Consider the following 22,426-nt stretch of genomic DNA (forward strand, 5'->3'; position numbering starts at 1 on the left):
CAATACTGATCAAATATTCAAGAAAAAAATCAATTGCTGTAGTTCTTGTTCCAAACAAGTCCGTTTTCTTCATCAATGTACAAAATAAATAAATGTTTTAATATGATACACCTCATAATAATTGATATCCCATTTCACCTAAATATACAGATACAACAATTTGACACAATAATGGTACATCTAATCTCACACTGCGTCTAATAATTTAGTGCACTAAAGAATACAAAAATCAATATCTCAGAGCAATCAAATCTATGTAAAGACACAAGTTATCTGTGACCTCACACATACTTCTACACTGACATTATATTCAATCTCTAGCTGTCAAGATAGCGGAATATATATTTCTTTTCATAAGATGGACTGTTATTTTGTTTAACAAGGTTGTTGTGTTTGGAGTACGCAATATCAAAGGGTTAATTTAGCAGCATAATATAATAAACGATGTCAATTTTCAGCCATTTATCAGAGGGTACAGTCGTAGTTTCCATATTGCAAACACGGCATATTAGTAATTTAGTATCATGTATATTTCTACAAACTTTAATTCATAAAGCCTTCAAAGGAAAGCTCAATACAGACAGACAAGTCTTTGTTTCATTTTTGAAAATCGTCTCAGTATTTTTACACATCTCGTATTTACCGTCTTGTCCACTTCTCATTCTCTTACGTCACTACTGGCAAATAAATTAATTCAAAAGTTGTCAAAGTTGCTGATATCGACGTCATATATGTTTTTCTTCCACATTGCTGTAAATATGATCCGTTTCTTGGTACAAACATTACTGCATGTGACGTCACAAACCACGTAAAAACCTAGGGTAAATTTGCTTCGAGCTTTCATTTTAGATCATGACATTTCTATATGTAATGGTTAGCACTTGCATTTGGAGAAGTACAACAAGAACAATTTTGACATTTATCATGTTTATAGCAAGAGGAAAAGTGGGCCTAATGTATTAATTGGCATAAATTAGGATTAGCTTTTCGAAGAACAAGAAATTCAAGAAATGGTTCCTTTGGTTAACAATAAAAATGATGATATTACTAATAAAAACAACAACAACAATAAAAATAACGATTATAATGATAAGTGATTGCGATAATATGAAAAACAGAAATAATAACCTTTTTTGTAAATGAATATATTGCTTTTTAAAGTCTTATCGGATAAAATTAAATGTTTTTATTTGAATAAGTTAAAAAAGGGTAGGAAGCTATATTTGATTTACTCAATAAAAAGTATGAATCCAAAATTTGAATTATCATCTATAATGTCATGAGTGAATAAGTCATTAACGTTTTTAAACAAAAACTTTAAATTGGGATACATTAAAAATAGAAGTTTAATCTCTTTATTCATTTCGAGAAAACGAAAGACCGGATCCTTTTCATTGGCGGCGGAAGCCGATAAATTTAGGGGGTGTCCACCTGAAATTTTGGGATGGACTCATGTAAAAAATAGGACAAGCGCCCCAAAATTTTTTGACAAGCAAAAAAAAAAAAAAAAAAAAAGTTATCAAAAAAAAATTTAGGGGGGGGGACCGTCCCCCCATCTAAAATTTAGGGGGGGGGACACGTCCCCCCCCCGTCCCCGCTTCCGCCGCCTATGGACTCCTTTTTACCTAAATATCAGATTCTACGACAATCCCGAATGTCTTTGAAGTAAAATAATCCAATTACCGCAATTAATCAAGCACGATACATTGTTAAAGAACGATATATTTCTAAAAAAAACCATTTAGTGATTCTTTCAAGTAAAAAGCACCTATATACATCAGGTAGTTAATGACATTTCAAGTAGGTGGCAATTGTTCTTAAATTCACTTCTTTGGTATAACTTACAGCTTATCTCATTAGTATATAGCTTATCATAAACACAACGCATGAATCGGTCATGCCGTCCATCTTGAGTGTTAAAACTATTTCCATTATACTTTCCTCTGTCGAATTTTCTTACATAATACTTATTTCAGTGGTAAGCGATGACGTTAATGGGACAGTCTTACATTTCATATCCCACCGTCTTTTACTTTGGTGTTGGAATAGCCCCTCCCCCTCTCTTTAAAAAAACACACATACATCCACCCACACACACGCTTTAAAATGTCATATCCAGCAACTTGTGTCCTGGTGGGTGTTTCATAAAGCTGTTCGTAAGATACGAATGACTTTATGCACGACTGGTGATCCTTTCTTGCGCTTAGTGATATCAATATGTGATTGATGTAGGACCTAAGAACATATTCCAGTCGTGCGTAAAGTTGTGCGTAACTTTACGAACAGCTTTATGAAACACCCACCTTGGCCCGGTAGCACAAAGGTTAGCGATCAATCGCTAAATGAAATGGCCTATCAAGATCATCGTTGCATGCTCAGTAGACTGACTAAGAACCAGTCAGAACTGTTCTTTCAAAATAATAAGCGATTAATCGTATAACCTTTGTGTTAAGGGACCCGGAACTCTCTAACATAGGTTTGCAATCAATCGCTAAATGCCAATGCCCAATCAAGATCACCGTTGCATGCGCACTTTGTTCAAAACACTGACCAAGAACCAATCAGGGTGGTTCTTTCATATTTGCAATTCATCACCAACTTTTACGTTGCGGGGCGCAGGTCGCGGCCTCGTATTTTTTTAATTGATTTGATCAAAACGGCAAATCCACAAAACAAAAGCAGATTTTAATAATTATTTCAATTGAGGTCCTGTTTAACCCAACGAGCAGAGTTGAAAAGTTAGAACAGTTCATGGCATCTTTTTTTTTCTTGTAGGCCTACCTCACCACGCCCAAGGTTGTGCCATTGAACCTGTGTACTGCATGTTGTTTGCCATTGACATGTTGCTAAATGAACTATAGTTACTGTTATACGGTGCTGTCACTGTTGAATAGCTACAAGGTGACGGATAATGTTGCATGTGTTGTAGAGGTGGTGGGGCCGTCACGGCTGCCGTGGGCGCCAACAACGAGTCTTGGTGGTGGTGATGGTGATGATGGTGAGACTTGGCTGCTGCTGACATGCAGGCCGATGCTGCCGCTGCCGCCGCTGCTGCTGCAGCTCCATGTGTTCCCATGTTGGTACCATTCATACCACCCATACCAGCGTTGCAAGGTTTGCCATCTCTCACCAGAACGGGAACGGCAACGCGTCGAGGAGACGGTAATGGATTCAAGTCTAGGCCCTTTTCTTGGCGGGCACGCTTCAGCTTGTAGCGGTGGTTCTGGAACCAAATCTTGACTTGTGTTGGCGTGAGTCGGATGATACTCGCCAAGTGTTCCCTTTCTGGTGCGGATAGGTATCTCTGCTGTCGAAATCTCCTCTCTAGTTCGTATGTCTGGGCTTTGGAGAACAGCACACGTCGCTTTCGTTTCTTCGGAGGATCACCCGATGACGGCGATGACGTGTCACGACTCGCCGAGTCACCGTCCTTATCGGAAGCAATGGAGTCGATGTCGTCGTCGTCATCTTCGTGAACCTGAGCGGATGCCGTCGTGGAAGTAGGTGATGTCGCGGTGGATGAGGTGCTGTTGTGGGATACTGTGTTCTGTGTCAACGCTGAAAAGAAAACAAAAACAAGAACAAGAAAATGTAAATGGTTACCATTTTATACGATGACACTCTCTACTCAAACTGACGTAAAAACATAATTACAATATGTAGAAATATCTCTTTAATTTTTTAAGAACCAAATACCAACTTTTCTGCATATCATCTGCGATAGTCTACCTGATTACCAAATCAAGTCTTAGTAAGAACACCAAGCATTACCCTTAGTAATAAAATAAAGGCAAACTTTACTTTGTGATAAGCCAAATTGAGTGGGACAAGTGCAATGAGAGGCTTGTCGTTTTGTTGGCTTTAATTGCTCCAATACAAACAATATTACGATGATATAGAGGGGAAATATAGCATGCTTTACTGGGGTCATACAAGTTTGTAAACAAGAAAATAGAAAAAAATCTCTATTAAGATAGGTCAGTCAGTCCTTTCCCGCTGATATCTTAGTATATAACAGTAAGAGGTAGACCTATTCTGGACTATGATCAGTCAAAATGAAACGATTAGTTAGTTGCGTGTTAAAGGTTGCGTTGTGTGGTGGTATATTATGTCATTCTAAGAAAATCAGCAACGTGGTTATTGAGGTTAATATTTTATCAAATATTCAACTGAATTTAAGACCAAATTTATTTGTTCACTTGCAGTCTTGAGGTGTAGATAATATATTAATGTTTCCGTAAAGTTATTCCAATTATCTTTATAAGAAAACGATATAGAAATAGTATAATTTGACAATCCTATGTCAAATTCCTTATTTTATTTCAATATTATGCGAAAAGCATTTCTAAATAGTATCTCACTGAGGTAAAAGTTTTGTGTAGATATAGTTATGACAAATATAGGTTGAAGGTTTGTTGTGATTGATATTTTCAATTAACTGCAACATTAATGTTTGTAGACAATGTTATTATTTTGTGTTTTTTACTGTTCTTATATCATTTTCATTTCAAGTATCATCATCATCATCAATATCATTATTGTTATCATCATCATTGTTATAACCTTTACTATAAAGAGAATGATCTTGACAATGATGAGTATGGTTATAAAGATAATAATAAAAATAATATCAGTAATAATGATACTAATACTGAAATCATCAGTATCATAAATACCATCATAATCATCATTATCACCATCAAAATCATAAGGATTACCATAAATCTATTACGAATTTTTATGAACTTTAATTGGGTTATTGAGTTTAATTGATCTTTCATGTGTTTATAAAGTCTTGTTTCCTTAGACTTAGAGATTAACCCTGCTTATCATTCAGATAATATAAAGCACAAATGCATTTACGTGCAATATTAAAGTTGTATTGTTGTTTAGAAATGTATTGACAACGGTTAAAGTATCTTAAAAAATAATATCGAAAATCATCATTTCCATGTAAATTGTGCAGTGTCCTTTAAATTTGAGGTCGGCTGTATATTCTCAAATGACTTGTTACAAATCGACCTGCTAATTGTATGTTTAGGTCATTAGGTGCTCGTTTGTACGCGAGATCAACACGTCATTAGGAGATGCAATGGACTTTAAGGGATAATTCTCTGATACTCAAAACTAGTCATATTGTGAACGGAGTGTATATATAGATGAACTCAATTTATCATAAGCTGTGAGACACAATTTTCGGCAGAACGATAAACCTATAGTGAAATAGCTCTGTATATGTTTTAATCAGCATATTTAATCGACCAAAACAATTGTAGTTTGACCATTGATTGTATGAATACAAGAAGATAAAGGTATCAATCGTGATAGGTTTGAGACTTAGGTGTGAAAAACAGGAATCGGTAGACGTGGTTTAATGACACTTCCCAGATTAAATCCTATTTGAGGTAAGGATTAGAATGATATGTCACGGAGTCCCGGTGGATAATTTTCTATATTCCCCACCCCCTGTTGAATATAGGTTTGCTGGTGTCTTGAGGTGTGAACATGATAATTGATCGGGTAATGACTGTTGGCAACAATGCCGTCCTTTTTCACTCCGGCCGGGAATAAGGCAAAAACTGCACCTGCGATGTATTTACATTGGGGCAATTAATCATGTACATTCGTGTGCGTGTCAACGCATTATCGCATATGCAGTTAAATGATGTTTTATCTTTAAAGCCAGATAAATTTACGACGAAATCGAGGAATACATGCTTGCACATGTAACATAATGAATTGAAAATGCTACATCAAATTAGATATGCATATTGAAGATTGAAATAATGAAAGTGAAATATATTTTGTCATACTGCAATTATCGACATTCGACAATTATGTAATTTAATTTATTCCACTTATGTCTGATTTTCTTGATTGTTTCATATCATAAATTCAAGAGAACATGATTCAAAGTCGAATTTTCGCATGAAGCATGGCAAATTTGTCCTTTTGTTTAATAATTGATGTTCGAATATAATTATCATCACTGATCAATGTTAAATCTTCATTTGATCTAAACAATGATGTGACATTTGTTCCTTTAAAAGGCAGTTTAAATATTTCACGACAGAGAATTCGTAGCTCATAAAGAGCTATAAAGTCAAGTGACTTCAATGAAAAAAGTAATTATAATAGAGTTCATGCATGGCATGTTTATAATTTTGAGGTTTCTACACATATACCTAATGTACATTTGATGAGAAAAAACATGATTTATAATTGAGTTAACATAATTCACAACGCCATATACAGATACCGTTTGCCAAAAATGACAATTCCATTAACATGAAAAGGTTGTTACCCCATTCGTGTTTACGCACGTCTATAAAACTTTGTAATAATTTCATGTTCGAGTTATTTCTTAAGTATGAACATAGGTCAAGGCCGTCTGAATGATTCAATTCTGTGGTGAAAAAAAATCATCTTCCGAAGAGGTGAAAATAACATTTTACCGATTTATCATAACGATCATCTATAAATATCAACAGCGTTTTGATCTGTTTGAAATTATTGAACAGATATCGTGAGCACGGATTTCCCTTTTAACTTAATTTTGTTGTCACCGATATCATTGTTATGGTAAAATTGTGTTGATTTCAAAGAATTCATTTTTTTTTTCTTTAAGCGATATGAATACGATACTTCAATCTCTATACTTAAATTTAAAAGAAATGTTAAAAAAATGATAAGAAACTGAATTGAATAACAGCGATAATACACCGCAAACACTTTAAGTGACTGTATAGCTTAATTAGTCACACTGTGATACTTGTGTAAAGGATTTGTAATCTAACACTAATCTTATAATGAAATACTATACTTCATAAAGATGAAAATATGAGAGAGCAAATTGAACTCACATGGATAATGGACTGCATCGCCTCCTTGATTTTGAAGCCATCTGGTATACGGGTTATCACTCTGATCGTAGATCGAATCCACACCCGTCTGTCCAGAGACCACTCCTGTATCCACTCGTCCTCCTCCACCACCGCCACCTGTTCCCTGGTCTGTCCCGTTAGTCATCGTCTGTTTTAATGCTTCCATCTGCGAGTCTGTAAGGAATGCCTTATCCAGCGGCAGTCCGGTGATCGGGTGAGTCGCTCCGGTCACCCCCGCAGCAGCGGCGGCAGCCACGGCGGCGTGTGGTAGGTCCAAGATATCTTTGACTGAAAAGCTCGTTTTGGCGGCATTCATCGCAGCATCCGAGTCTTCTAGGATGGCGGAGTTGAGGAGGTCCGCTGAGAAGAGTTTAGCATGCTTGTTGGCGCTCTGGAGCTGACCGACAGAGCCGAAGTCTAGAGCTTGGCTATTCATATAGGCGTGTCGGCTGGTAGGAAAACCGGGAGAAGAAAAGAAATAACCAGAATCTGGCTTAGTTTGAGGTGATATCACAGACATTTAATAGATATTCAATCTCTTGCAGGTGATGAAGAAATAACATTCATGTAGGTATCCGTCTAAATGAAGACAATCACAGTAACATTGCATGCATCCACTTTGAAATTATTTAGCATGTATCCAGAGAATAAGTAATTAGATCAGGTTCGTGATGAAATCATGCACTAATTAAGTTGAGATGCAATAACAAAAAAAATCGAGGATGGTGAGATCGAGAACGAAAGAGCAGGTAGCTGAAATGAGAAACCTTTTTCGAGACGACTTGATGAGAGACAGTGCGAACGCCACTAGCGCTGAAGGTAAAGTGTCACGAAGCCACGATAAAATGTGACCCTGCCCCCCTAAAGACTCGGCTCATCGCCTCAATGGTTCAAAGAAACCCCCAATGGTAATAATCAGAGGCGACGAACTCTATCGATAAATACACGCACACACACGCACCATCTTATACGGTAATGGGTTTATGCGAGGAGACACACGCACGGTATTCGTATGAGTCCGGGGTAGATAAGAGAGGGTCTATTGGCAGTTTTTGGCACAGTGACCGAGTGAAGGGGCGTGGTCTAGTGGGATCTTAGACGCCACGCATAACAAGCAAATTATGCCCTTTTTCGTGTAAATGGGGATTTTATTTGTCTTTTTTATTCAAATTCTCATTATGAAGATTAATTTTTAAAGAGTTAATCGCAGATTAAAATAGGACGGTCAGTAAGCTGTAAATTCAATCCATGAAATGTGTTCAAATTGATTATTATTTCGTTTTCCATAGTTATGTATAAAACAAAATTTGGGTTGCTTGTTTTCCTTTTTGTAGTTCATTTATACATTTTCCCATTTTTGTTAGACATATTGAAAAGCACCAAGTTTGTCATGCATATTACTTTCGATAGTATGTATGAAATAAATTTCAAGTATATTGTGGATACAAAGTGTCCACATTACTAATCATTGCTGATAAAAAACAATTGAATATTTGAAATGAAAATCAGTGGAAATCCTATCATATGCCTATATCTTTTTAATAAACATTAAATATCACTGTTGCATGCCATGTAACATACTATTACACATCAACGAAGCTGGAAGAAATATTGAATATTATTTCAACTCTTCCACTACCTCATTCCAGCTGGGAAGTGGGACTTTTAAACTCCCACTTTTCTGCTCTTTCTAAGAATCAAATCTTCCAATTAGAAATTCTGATAAAAGATAAATATCATGGTTATAATAATAATAATGATAATAATAATATGTCCATTTTATAGCGCAGTTACTATGTGCATATACTCAACTGCGCTTTGATACTTGGTATCATATTATTACCCCAGCTGTAGCTGAGCCGCCATATTAATTAATAGGCGCTAAAGCGTTCAGGAAATAGATCCTACCGGGTACCCATTCACCTCACCTGGTTCGAGTGCGGCACAATGTGGGTGAATTTCTTGCCGAAGGAAATTACGCCATGACCGGGATTCGAACCCACGACCCTCTGTTTCAAAGTCCGAAGACTAATCCACTGGGCCATCACGCTCACGCTCTTATAGCATATTTTCTATTAATAGAAGTTATTTCTCATTAAACAGAATAATAAGTAAGGAAAGCAATCCTTCTTGTATATAAAACAAAGTACATGTAGAACACTCAGTGACGTGTTTTTTGAACAAGTCATGAGCTGATGGGAAGAGTGCAGGATTAACGCCAACATTTTAGAAAAAGAATGTAAAATAACGATCGACCGGATCTCGTGCCTTAACGTAACCGACTCGGAATAATAATTGGAAAGTTTCGATTTGCATAAAATGACCAAGGCCTCTACTAGATATCGTGTTCGTGCGAAATCAAAACACCATGGAGCTTAAGTCTCCCTTTCTTTTCTTTGAAGAAAGCTGATAAAAACTTTGCTCCCCCACCTGCGTTGGGTGGGACGGTGGTTAGGATGCATGGATATATACACTCTCTTTTCTCGAAACAAAATATACTTCCGATCAACAATATGCAGGTGTGCGTCGTGATATCTCAACGTGTCACAAATAAAGACTTGTTGTCATCACGAAGAGAAGTTTAATAGTATTATTGTTTCACGCACAATTATTATGTACAATCATGGACCTAATAGGTCCATGGTACAATTAAGTCGTATTTATATAAGAAAACGATTTTAATGAAACGCATTGTCTATAGTGTCGATTTGCCACCACGTATATAGGGGGATCTTGTGTTTGTTAAGGTTTTTTTTTTTGGGGGGGGGTTCTACTGACTCCAATTATGTTAAAGGTTAGGATTCGAGACAATCAAATAAAAATGTAATTCAAAAAGTCGTGAGGCATTTATCGGGGCATCACTGAAGACTTTTTACTCTTCTCAAGGATATTTTTATTTTGTCTCTGAGGCCTTGCGATTACTGAGGTTGGTTCCGAGGCCAGTCAATATTAAAAAAAAAATATATATATATAGTGATCCCACCCATGTTTGATGATACCTCATACATGTTGAGCAGTCACGGCTATACCCTCGATAATCCTACCTATTTAATCGGCAAAGGAGACCATATTGGTGTCTCATCTAAGCTTAACAGCACATTTTAAATCCCTTGATACATAGCGGTCACAGCAAATGATAAGCACGCTTCGTGGCAAATCAAAAAGACGAGACGGGTTTAAAACCTAAAACCTATTCGGCAGCGGCTTATACGTTCCTTAATTATTCTGGTCCCGTTCCTTGCAAAGGCCTGGACCTACGGATCGATAAGTCCGAATCCAGTACATTCTAGGGCTTTTAATTTCTCATAGACACGTCAAATGACGTTGAATGTCATTCCAATATGGTTCACAAAATCTATTTTCTTCATCTTTTGTTCAGGAGTCATTGAGGCCGAGCAGTCTTTGTTGAAAAGCGTGGCGGTCAAGCGTAGTGTCTGGTCTTAGTGTAAAATGAATGTTTCGTAAAACCTTTCAGTGGTTTGATTACTTTGGGAACTCCCATTATTTCATCTTATCTTATAATTTCAAGCCAGACACGCCTTATTCAAAGCAGCACGAGGAAGGCGACATGGATATCTCTTTTATATAAAGGCCGAATAAAGGCCCTTTTGCGCAACTGTGAATCAAAATGAACATTTTGTTTACAACGAAATCGACTACACTCCCTCATCAATTCAAATGTGGCTTAGATGCCCAGGAGAAAGTGGTCTCGCTACTGGATATCTGAGGTTCGAAACCATATCAACATCATTATGCGCCCCTTCGGCTGCACTAACTAGTATAAGATTCCATTCAAAGAACTGACATATTTCTGATGAAATGGGAAAAATATTTATTGTTTTTAATATTGATTTCATTATAGATATCTATATCTGACAACACGCTGTATTAATAAGAAACAATGACTTAAATACACAAGAAAATGTTCCAAACTTAAATATTATTCAGAAAAGGTCAGGTTTAACTCAATAACGGTCATGAATCATGCGAAACAACAATCTCATAACAGTAAAAAATGAAAAAAATAATTACATTGTAAAAAAACTGAATGACAGAAATTATTAAAACTGAGGTCATTATAATCTTTGAATATATACCTTATTACCATTTAAACCATTGCAGTTTGATTCCGCCATATTAAATTTTGGGTGTATAACACTCTTCCCATTTATAGTGTTTCTGAACTTTAAAATCTCACTTTAAGAGCATGGTTGTCTGAATGATTGAGTTTGTGAATGAATTTGTCCATAAGATGTATGAAGGAGAAATGAAATAATATTACCTCTTTGAGGGGGTATAGAGATAATGTGATTTGAAGTTACTTTAAATTCGGTAAAAATCATGCTATGAAACATCTAAAGCATAAGAATGAATATGATATGGAGATGATTATGTTGTTGTTAGATAAAACACTGCCATGAATGTAATATGATGTATATTATTTAAAATAATATAAAAAAAAGTATTAAGATATATTCTCTATCTTCTTTTCGATATGAAATAATACTTACAAGTATAATATGTTTCTGCAATTCAGCATGACTTATCTCGGTATATAGCTTTAAGATGTTAAAAATATGATGAATTTCTTTTTTTAAGAAACTGACAGCCGGTTAACCGTATCGCCTTGTTCCTAATGTACGTTTGACATCTGTAGGTCTTGGGTAGTTTTTGTTTCAGTCGTGCAAATGATTATTTCCTTCCCTAATATTTTCGGGAAAGACGTGCAATTTCTCTCGTACACATCGAGACCTAATCAGGCAATTGTTAGTTCTTTGAATGATTCACCGCTATAGTGACATCCCCAAGATATATAGACATTATTGACATAGCTTGTCACATTTATACAGAGCGTATCAAGATAAAGAATGCAGAGGGCTGATATTCAAAGGTTATTTCATGTATCCAATATATTAAATTTATCTATATTTCCTTATAACAATACAGTTAAACTAACGACACTCAAACGTACAACTTCCAATCTTTTGATGGAGACGTCGCACAGTGGGCCGGGGCGAGACAAAAGTGCGCCAAAAGTCATTTTGGTCGATTTCAGATTTTTAATTTTTGTCATGCCCAGTTGAAAGACAATACTTTGAAGAATATTTCAGCAAAATATTTCATTCCGGAATTTGCTTAAAAGTTGTTAATTTCCTCCCTCAAATCGTAAAATGTGAAATTTTGCGAAATGTCGCGTATATGACATCCTAGTTGAAAAACAGGCCATTTCACAGGAGGTTTTTCATGTAGGAATCTGAAATGGCTCCCACATAATCCTGATATATTCTTTTTTCGTGTGAAAGGGTTCAAAGAAGATAAAAGACACATTTTAAGAGGTTTATAGGATAATTTTTCCTCGAAATAGGCTGAAAAATCCATGTTTTTTGCATTTACAATAGAATAGTTTAGATTTCCGTGGATTTCCATCTAAATTCTATAAACATCATTTTTCCCGATGTCTAAGCTTTAAGTCGATACCAAATTTAGCTGCCCGTATTTGCCCGTTTTTATATTAGAGCCGATTTAACTTGACACAACACACCAAAAACCTGTTAAAAAACGGTCATTTTTATACCGCGCAGTCATCTTTAGCGCACCGCATGGGGGTACATGCCGTTCGCTTTTGCGCGGCGAGGACGATTCCCTTTCCATTCCATGAAAGTGACATGAATTCCGGGCTTAATTTAAACAAAATAAATGTTTCTAAAGCAAATAAGGGCTATACCCACAACTCTCCAGGGAAAAAACTTACTTGTAGAATAATTTCATCCCCAAACCCTCGTAATAGTGATACATTCGTGGTGTTATATAATCTGCGTTTTACACAAGTCAACACAGCTTGATAAAGCACGGTTAATATTTTTCAGATTTTAAAGTTTTTTTGTTTATAAATGTAATTAATAATCATTTTGATGGAATAAAAATTATTTTCGGCATCTCTTAAAACACTTTTTAGGCATAAACTAACATTCACTCTCGCCAACTTTAAAGTCGCACATAACACAAAGTTTATATACTACACTATGTAATTTGTGTTTTCACAGATATTTCAAGAAGCCAATCAAAATTTGGTATCAATGTGACGTCATATCGGCTTTAAATTATGTGCAGTCGATTCTACGCCCAAAATTACCCATAATCAACATATTAAAGTAAAAATCTAACACGGAATATAATTTTGGCGCACTTTCAACCCATTCTGACCCACTGTGCGTCGCTCCTACATTCTGACGTCACGCGTGACAATGAATTAATATTTAAGACAACCATGACAACAGCTATATTCCTTATTTTTTGTAATTATTTGGTAACATGAGAGAAACTAAAGGAAAAGCGACTGACTGATCAGTCAGTCGCTCATTTCTTCAGTTCTTAGCATAGCCAACCAAACTCTATCGAATTTGACAATGAGCATTGGCAAATTGATTGGCTGAGGTACCAGTGAAACTTTCATCTCAACATTGCTTGAAAAAAAGGGAGAAAAAAATTGTTGTTTCCAACGTTAATTAGATGCGACATGCTCATGTGCGATGTCGTCAGAGGTACAATCATTGATAAAAGAAAAGCCGACTGAACAATAAATTCACCTATACATGATCGACTGAACAGTTTTACTTTTCACATTCTGGTAAGTTTTATAAGTACACTAATATGCAGTAATCTCTGATCGCAAGCCTTCTATTTATATTATTTCTTTTTTATATACACACTGTATACCCTTATATGTACACACCTTTCTAAGTTTTATCTTCCATAGTAAACAATAGATTGAAGTACACCATTATCTTATTTTATGTACGACAAACAAATAACCACTAGATGTAACAATGAAAATTATTTAGTAAGATCTTATATTATTCATGACACGTTACTTGACTTTTCCCCTTGTAAGACGAGGGAGCACGCAAGCTCTTGATTTTTCTTCAGAATGGAAATAATTTATGGCTTATATTTTAGCGATAAGACATGCACTGAATTAATGCATGTATGACAGGATATAAACATAGTAAAGTATACAATACTTGATCGTAATCTTTGGTAATGAGGGTAAAACTAATGGCGCCGCCTATAACGTCTATTATGATATTGGTGGTATTGTCTGTGTATTTTAATTTTCCCATTATCATCAATGTATGCTTCGATTCGCAATACATTGAGATTTTGTATTGTTACCACAAGAACATGTGATTTTAACTTTTTTCAAAGTAAATACAAATCACCTTAAAATCGAGTCATTTTCAATTATGAAATAACCAATTCCATTTATATGTGTTCTTTTTATCTGGGTTTGGATATTGTGCTTAACATGTATATCTTTTTATGAATTCACTATGTTTCTAAAGCAATAAAATCAATTTCCAATAAACCATTATTTTTTGTTGACCTAAAGTAAATGAAAATACTTTGTTAGTTTTACTGGTGAAAACACAGAGGCGGCGGAACGTATTTCTGTTGCGGGGGGGGGGCAAAGCCAAAAGGGCAATTATGTAAAAATAGGCACTTTGGTGCCAACGGATATTTTCACCATGAGATTATCATCTGCGTAAATTATTTTTGTATTTTGTCGTGATTAAGTTGGGAAAAACCTTTTTGAAGTGATTTCTGATCGATGATATATATTTGGGCTTTATTTTTTCAGCGAGGGAGCGTACGAGCGAGCGAGTGAGTGAGCGGTTTGTAGAATTTTCAAATCCGAAGTTGTAAAACTCGCTTTTTGGTCAATTACGGCGCTATTGACTGTTAAAAGGGTATCCTTGCGAGATGTTGCGAGTGCAAATCGTGAGCCAAACTGAAACATGTCAAACTCTTGGACATAATATAATAAGACATGAAAATTAAAAATTCCTAACAGTTTGTGTAATCATGAAAAAGATGTGCATCTAACTAAACGCATATATTCGTAATTCCGAAGGTTCGTTATTCCGAAGGTTCGTAATTCCGACGGTTCGTTAGTCCGAAAACGAAATGAGGTTCGTAATTCCGAATGTTTGTTAGTCCGAAAACGAAGTGAGGTTCGTAATTCCGAAGGTTCGTTAGTCCGAAAACGAAATGATTAACGAACCTTATTTCGTTTCCGGACTAACGAACCTTCGGAACATCGAACTTTATTTCGTTTTCGGATTATCGAATCTTTCGGAATAACGCCACAAATGTTCGGATTAACAAACTCTTTACGTTTTCGGATTAACGAACATCGAGGTATAAGCAATTTAAGTGTTTCTAAATTACGAACTTTCGGAATAACGAACCTTCGGAATTACGAACCTTCGGAATAACGAAGTGTAACCCTAACTAAAGAATAAACGTCGCGCAAAGCGCTAGCTAAACTTTTTGATATACTGACCAGAAAAGGAACCTTATAAGGACTGCATTTAGTGACTCATGAATAGGATACATATCTCATCAATTGAATAATGCGAGTGCGAAGCACAAAAAAAGGGGGATATTCCAATCTGAGAACTGGATATTCTAAGCATTTTTGAAACCATGAACAGGATAAGTACCTTCCTACTTAATAGTGACGCGAGCGCGAAGTGCGAGCAAAAAAAATGTGATTTTCTAATCTGATATGTACTTTGTTCTAATTCAAAAAAGGTATTTTATCCTGAAAAGGGCACGCTTCATTTTGAAAAAGGGCATTTTCCATTTTGAAAAAGGGAATTTTTTCCTAAGTATTTTTTTTTTTTTTTGGGGGGGGGGGCAACTGCGAAAAACAGACAATCGACTTGCACTTACAATGCCCTTTTCTAGATCTTATTGTGTGTTGCGATCTTAAACTGTTTTTTTTTCGGACGTTAGCTAAGCGTCCTCTCACATTCCCCTCACTGCATTGCCTCATATTGTATACCTAACCGAGTTGTTGAGCGATATGCTTGGTTTTAATTGTTGAAATAATCATGTTCTGGTTTGGTCGCTACGCTCTCTTTCATAGTTTTTTTTTAAGGATGCCGTAATAATATGTTCCAATCTGAGGCGCGATATAGCTCAGTCGGTAAAGCGGGGGTTACGGATTCCGGTGACCCGGGTTCGATTCCCACTTCGTGCCCTAGTGCCCTTTGGCAAGGCATTTGTCCTAATTAACAGGTCCCTCGGATAGGACTTTATGCCATCGGTCCTCTGTTTGTTTTCTTACAAGCATTCATGCTTTCTTAGCAATCCGGTGAAATAAAAAGATAACCACCACCACTATTCTTGTCCGCATAATAAATTATAACCTTCACATTCCATGATAGTGTGTAGAAATAAGTATCATTTTCATGGCATGAACTCAAAATAAAAATTCACATTCCCTTGAAAGTGGGCTACCCACTCCCCCAATCGGAATTTTCGCCCCTCTTTTGCATCCCTGTTGAATATTACTTTCTATGTCATTGTCTGAGTCTACTACATCTGTTTATACTCTGTTTGCATGGGATATCACCTGAATTAAAACTGGATCTTTTTTTCAACAGTTGCGCCGTCTATAACATGACCCTTTCTTTCGACACCGTTGATTGAGCATGAAACACTAATACTATTTTATTTTCGATTCCGTGGATTCACCTTATAAGAATTCGTTACGTTTCTCTTCTGCAAAAAAAAATGTTGAAAAATGAAGGATATCTTTTCAGGGGGGATGGTGTGCGATCGTAAGGACACACATCGATAAAGAACTGCGGCAGTGCACCATCGAAAACCTCAAAACGAAGCAGATTGCCAATACAATAATATGAAACTGCACTATTCTACATATTACCCTGGACATTTTCATCTCTTGTTTACTCAGTCCACGCGTCTTTTCAAGACGTATCGAAGTATCAAGTCTCCACTTAATATTTCTCCCTCCCCACGCACCGATGAGATGCTCAATATCTCGCGTTTTCCAGCTAACCGAAGTTGATTCGGCGATCGCACGCTCCGCTCTTCGCCCAACTAGCTCGGGCAGAGAGGACATATGCCAGGCGGAGGGTGCGATCAAAAGGGGGCTGTTGAGCGGAAGAAAGTGCATAAAATGTATACAGTATCACATTTGGTGAGAACGTTGACGCCCTTCGAGCTTTCTCGTTTTTTATCCGATTTAAGTTTGGGCACGTGTCCCGATTATTTATCCATTTGACTTTGGCATTAGATGAAGTACGCGTGAATAATAATGATAAAAACTTTCAGCAAGTGGAAACCCATAACTATTCCAGAGCGACCGTAGTAACAGTCATTGATCAAGTGTTTAATGAATGAACTATTGAAAAATGAACGGACAATTTGAAAGAATATATTCCCAGATTATCATTCTAAACACTACACTACATTTCATTTTCTTTCTTTTATTTTGATGAATTATGAAAGAGCCCTGCATCAATCTCCTTTTTGAAAATTAAAGATTTTTTTTTGGGGGGGGGGTATAAACAAGTGTATGTCAAAGAAAACGAGCTGAAAATGATGATGCAAATACAGAGTGTCTGATACATCTTTGACATGGTAGACTTAAAAAAAGACCCCACAAAAACAACCCTTCCATCGACATTTATACTGATTAATACAGATTAATACATTAATATTGTTGTATACTTGGCGCTCGGCTTGTAATACCATTACATGCGGCGAGACTTGCTCTCTGATGACACTCATTAGATAATCGAAACTTCACTTATTATAAAGCGAGATGTCTAAGTAGTTGAATAAGCTTACGTAAGTGGTCCCTGAGTGGCCTCTCCTTGTAAATTGTCATAAACTCTTGTTGGAGAAGTTAACTCTTCAAACACAATTGCACTGTACACATAGGTTGGAGGACCTTTCTTTTCGCTCTTGGTTGCTTGGTAGCTACTCTATAACTGGTATAACATTTTGTGATAATATCGACAACTTCATTCACGAAAATGGTTGATTCGATAGTCAAAGATCCAAATTAGATCAAATTTAAAAATAAGTTAATTTATTGTGGACATGATAATAATATTCTAAAATCTAGTTACCACCATTTCGTGAAATAGAGTTTTAAACGTGAAATGAATATTGTATAAATAGCTAACTGGCTATCGAGTTTAGTTTTAGTGCTTGTAGAATATAAAGATTATTTTGTCAACATTGAAGCAGATCGATCTTGGTGTGATAGTCACACCAATAAACAATATCTTTTATATATTTACATATGCTGAACCGGAAACTCGATTTCAGTTCCTAACCCTATCCCATCTGAGGCATAAAGACCCGGGCAAATGACGCTGGAGCAAAATAATGTCGTGTCATCTACTTCTTGTGTTAAAGATTATTTTTCGATGAAAATAAAGAGTAGGTCGATGAGAACTATGGATTATATGGAGAGAGAGGGGGGGGGGGGGGGGGGGGGGGGCAAGACAAGGGATACACCCTATGTCTTTCAAACATCTTATGTAAAGAAAGTATAAAGAATTTTAATCATTAAATATTTACTATATTTTAACATGGAATACTGGGGAAAAAACAGGGAAACTCTCCAGGGCCCCGCCGTCAGAGTTCTGATATACTTACATTCAAATTCCTCATTTCCTCTCTCTTAATTTTGCAATTTAAGTTCAATCTTGGTCTTAGTTTGATTTGACATGATCGCAACGATTTGTAAAATAGACCCAAATGGACACGAGAATAACCAAGGATCGTAAACATTGGTAATGTAACATCTCGTTACTTGTCATCTTCGAAAATGAAATGAATTTCAGCTCCTGACGTTCGTCATTCTGAAAAAAAAATCATCACATTAAAACGTCAAACTATTTTCCATTTTAATAGAACATCCCAATTAGAAATCAGATATAATTTGATGATGATTAAATACTGAATTTCACTTTGATTTCCATCTCTCCCAATCAAGATATTTCTTAGTCCTCGATCCTTGAAAATACAAAGGAATATGATAAAAATAATAATAATTTGAATTAAATTTGCATGCGATTACCTGCTACAACGTTGTTCACTCTGGATTAAATGTGTCTATTACACTGAAAAGACAACGCTATGAGACTGATATTGAATATAAAAATATAAATATTATGTAATCACAATAGTTACCGAATGATGCAAAGTTATTCACCACAACAAATGAATGTGTAGCGTTGTGTTTTAAGGAGAAAAAATAACAAAGAGGGAAAGAAAGAGTGGTCGGGTGGGAGGGAGATACGTGGCCGGTATATGGGTACAGACGGCTAAGAAAAATTTGCACACTTTAATCCGTGTAAGTTTGGTCAATATTAGGATAAGAGCGGTGCGTACTTTACTTTAAAGTCATTACCTCCATCCATCATAAATTTAAGGAGCGATTGAAAAACAAGGCTCGGGCAGACAGAGAGGTGGGGCTCATTAGACCGGGCCTGGGGCGACACCCTACCAATTCTGGTACCATTTTCATATTTTTTTTTAGAAAATAGAAGAGGTAAACCTTTTTTTTGTTCAAGCAGTCTTTCCTGTAGATCTTGCGGTATCATTCAATCCAACTTTGAGATTGGTTCTTTCATCACAGATGTAGTGATTCTCTTCCCCCCTCTCTCTCTCTTTATTTCTCCATCTCTTTCTCTCATTCCCTTCCTTTCTTCCTCAATCTCGGTTGTTGCATTTAAAGTGGAACCTTAACACAGTGATCAAGCAAGTAGCAACAAGGACCATTATGATATCCCCCCTAAAAAACAACAAAAACAACAACACACACACGACAAATTCAAATTTGCAAGGATTAAAAAGAACAATGACGAAACCCAATTTCACTTTTAATACACTTATTTCAGATTAGTTAATATAAATACAAATAACTTTGATCCCTGAAAAACTTATTTATTTATTTATTTTTTTTTTTTTTTTGGGGGGGGTCTTTTGTATTTTTTATCATGGTTTTTAATTCAGATATTATAAAGAGACCTATAGTTGATTTTTTTTATGGTGAAAACTCAGCATTTTCCCCAGAAAAATATCAAGACATATTAGTTTCATATCGAATGAAAATGACTTGAAACAAAACACATATACGCTAAATGCATTATAGTACTGGTAAACCAACCGTAATACAATTACACACCATGGACATGATAAAACAAGAGAAAATTTGATCGATGGGAATCAAAATTGTTTGAATTATACCGATTTGTATTTTTTCTTCTTCATTTCACCTCCTCCTCGTCTGTTTGTAGACTACTCATGTGAAATCGCTCTGGTATAACGAATTATGACTGATTACTGCGTCAATTTGCCTTATGGTGAGCGCATTTTCAGTCTCTCCCGATCCTTTTATGTTTTGCCTTTGTAATACAAAGTTGGTTTTCTTGCTTAAAGTCGCCGCCGCCCTTTCCTTCATTGTTGACTCTCCCTAATGTCAACTTAGAATTTGTCGCTTGAAAGGTCATTAAATACCTCAAGTTGTGACAAAAAGTCAGGTCGTGTGTACACAAAAAAGGCCTCTCCTTTCATCTCCGACTTAATGAGAGTCTTCATTACGAATTGAAGATGATTCCACTCATCTTTTAATTCAAAAATTCGAGATATATTCCACCCATAACAAAAATATTGTAAAATATCTTCCAAAATAATTACAAGACTTTCTGTATGTCTCAATAATTATTTTTCAGTAGAATAGTACCTCTCACTTCTCATGTTCATTAATATTCCAATTATCTTTTTTTTCAACGAAATAGATATATTTTTGCCATTCTTTGTCTAATAACGCTAAAAAAAGTCACTTAAACTCTAGATCATACTTTAAATTTTAAATACAAGTTATTTTGAGTAAGGGACATGCGAAATCCCTATTGCTAAAAATTGAATTTATTATTTCCAGAAAGGCAACTGTTTTGAACTGTTTTTAACAATGCTTCAACATCATTCGATATCCATTTCTTAATCCTTAAATATATATAAGTTGAAAAAATCTTAGTCCCTAATTGTATCTTTTAGATTTTAAAATCTTATTTGTCTGGATAATAATTAGGATGAGTCATATGGGAAAAATCTACAAATTTAATGGTCCCTTAAAAACATTACATTCTAGTGGGTAATCGTCAGACCTAAGTCTATAGTTTGGGAGAAAAAAATACCATGCATTTTTACAATAAAAAACCCACAAATGTGCTGAATACTCAATGTGTCATTGAAACTTAAAACAGTATTTAATCTTTTAGATTCTATTTCACCTAAATGGCACAAACTTCATGCTTGACGAATATCTTCCCCCTTTTTTCTTTTTACCGATATTTGGTAACTTTTTGGCTGAACCGTTTTCTTTAAGAAATTAAAAAAAAGATGAACTCAGTCATCTTCATACTTGATAATCTTTTTTGTTATTTACAAATACAACTCCCGAGTCTGTATAATTTCCTGGTTGCTATTGACATAAATGCTATTATTTCTTTATTACTTCGCATGCAATCCAGCAATCGTGATCACACCATCAGGAGTCGAGTATATATTTGCTTCTATGTCAGTGATTACAAAACTCCTAGGAGTGGATTGGAGAAAACAAACGTAACCATAGCTTACCTATCATTCATCATTCTATAGTATTGTTGTCTGATCGCTAATATACCAGTCCGACAATGAAATGGGGGTAAAGTTGAAATCTTATGCTGGTTATGATAATGGTTAGAAATTATTTTAAAAAAAATCATTTTCAACAGAAAATCACAACATGGCAATACATCAGCAGCCAATCATATAATATATCGTCTCTTACTATTCTAGCTCAAATTAAGGGTTGTTCTAATCTCTCTCTCTCTCTCTCTTTTGAGGGGGTGGGGGCCTCTCACTCACTGATCAATATCATATCCTTCCAATATGAACAATACGAGTCCTTGGTTTTAATCTGACCACCAGGCGATGATGCGTTGTAGGCAACTATGATTTAAGCGAAATTTTAGTCACACTTAAACCTTGTGAAACACCTCAGATTATAAGAATGCATTGACCTTAATACCGAATCTTACCAAAAGAATCGCAACTTCAAAAGTTAAAGGCAAGTCCCACGTGCCCTCTTCTGATTGATTGAAGATGACGTTGCCTTTGACTTTTGGAGTTGTATTTGATTGTAACTCTTTTTCTAACAGGGTCCCTGCATGCGTGGTCGATTTGAATTACGGTATATCGTGCTGCGACCCGATAGTCTATCCAAAATCTGTCTAAATTTGCATAGAGCTTGAACCTGAAAAAAGACCCCACATGATTTACAGCTCTACTCATACTCTTTCAGTACCAACATTACTTAGACCATTGTTCTATCTTCATTATAATATCATAAAAACTGTTAAGATGTCATGTTCCTGTTGCACGAGATATCATCAATGATAACTATGCCATTAGTGGTAACTCCCTATCAATATATTTTGATTTGTTGGGGAACAGCGTTACTTTAACATATACAAGTGGCGATCGATTATTAATGACGTAGGTTTTATGCATCAGATTCCAGCTCATCCACTTCACGTGGTATTCCGTTTAGAAAAAATGTAATGCAGAAATGTGAAAAATGGGGAAAAATAAACCCCTATCAAAACAGTTTTAAACATCAAAGAATTCTTCTGGCAGCTAATGATTTTTTTTTCAAGGTCAATGGC

The 22,426-nt window shown here is 35.7% G+C and overlaps 1 protein-coding gene across 2 annotated transcripts; it reads right to left on the reverse strand.

The window, feature by feature from the left end:
• Window positions 1–1,617: 1,617 nt before the first annotated feature.
• On the reverse strand, window positions 1,618–7,852 carry LOC121419000 (homeobox protein Nkx-2.2a-like). 2 transcript variants are annotated; one of them, XM_041613260.1, is made up of 3 exons: window positions 7,652–7,851; window positions 6,864–7,333; window positions 1,618–3,558 (listed from the first exon to the last, which is right to left on the reverse strand). In XM_041613260.1, the coding sequence occupies exons 2-3, from the start codon at window positions 7,318–7,320 to the stop codon at window positions 2,783–2,785; spliced, it is 1,233 nt and encodes a 410-aa protein (XP_041469194.1). In that variant the 5' UTR covers window positions 7,321–7,333; window positions 7,652–7,851; the 3' UTR covers window positions 1,618–2,782. The 2 variants fall into 2 exon arrangements, with proteins under 2 accessions (XP_041469194.1, XP_041469193.1); XM_041613259.1 differs by having other exon boundaries at window positions 6,864–7,852.
• Between the last annotated feature and the right edge of the window lie 14,574 nt (window positions 7,853–22,426).

This window comes from Lytechinus variegatus, chromosome 7 (assembly GCF_018143015.1).
Source record: "Lytechinus variegatus isolate NC3 chromosome 7, Lvar_3.0, whole genome shotgun sequence".
Lineage (NCBI taxonomy): Eukaryota > Metazoa > Echinodermata > Echinoidea > Temnopleuroida > Toxopneustidae > Lytechinus > Lytechinus variegatus.

Excerpts from the sequence above, each read along its gene's own strand:
- LOC121419000 (XM_041613259.1), bottom strand. The coding sequence starts at position 7,404 with ATGTCTGTGATATCACCTCAAACTAAGCCAGATTCTGGTTATTTCTTT. Across the intron at positions 3,559-6,863 it reads CGATGCAGTCCATTATCCAT|CGTTGACACAGAACACAGTA; the intron begins GTGAGTTCAATT and ends TTTTCTTTTCAG.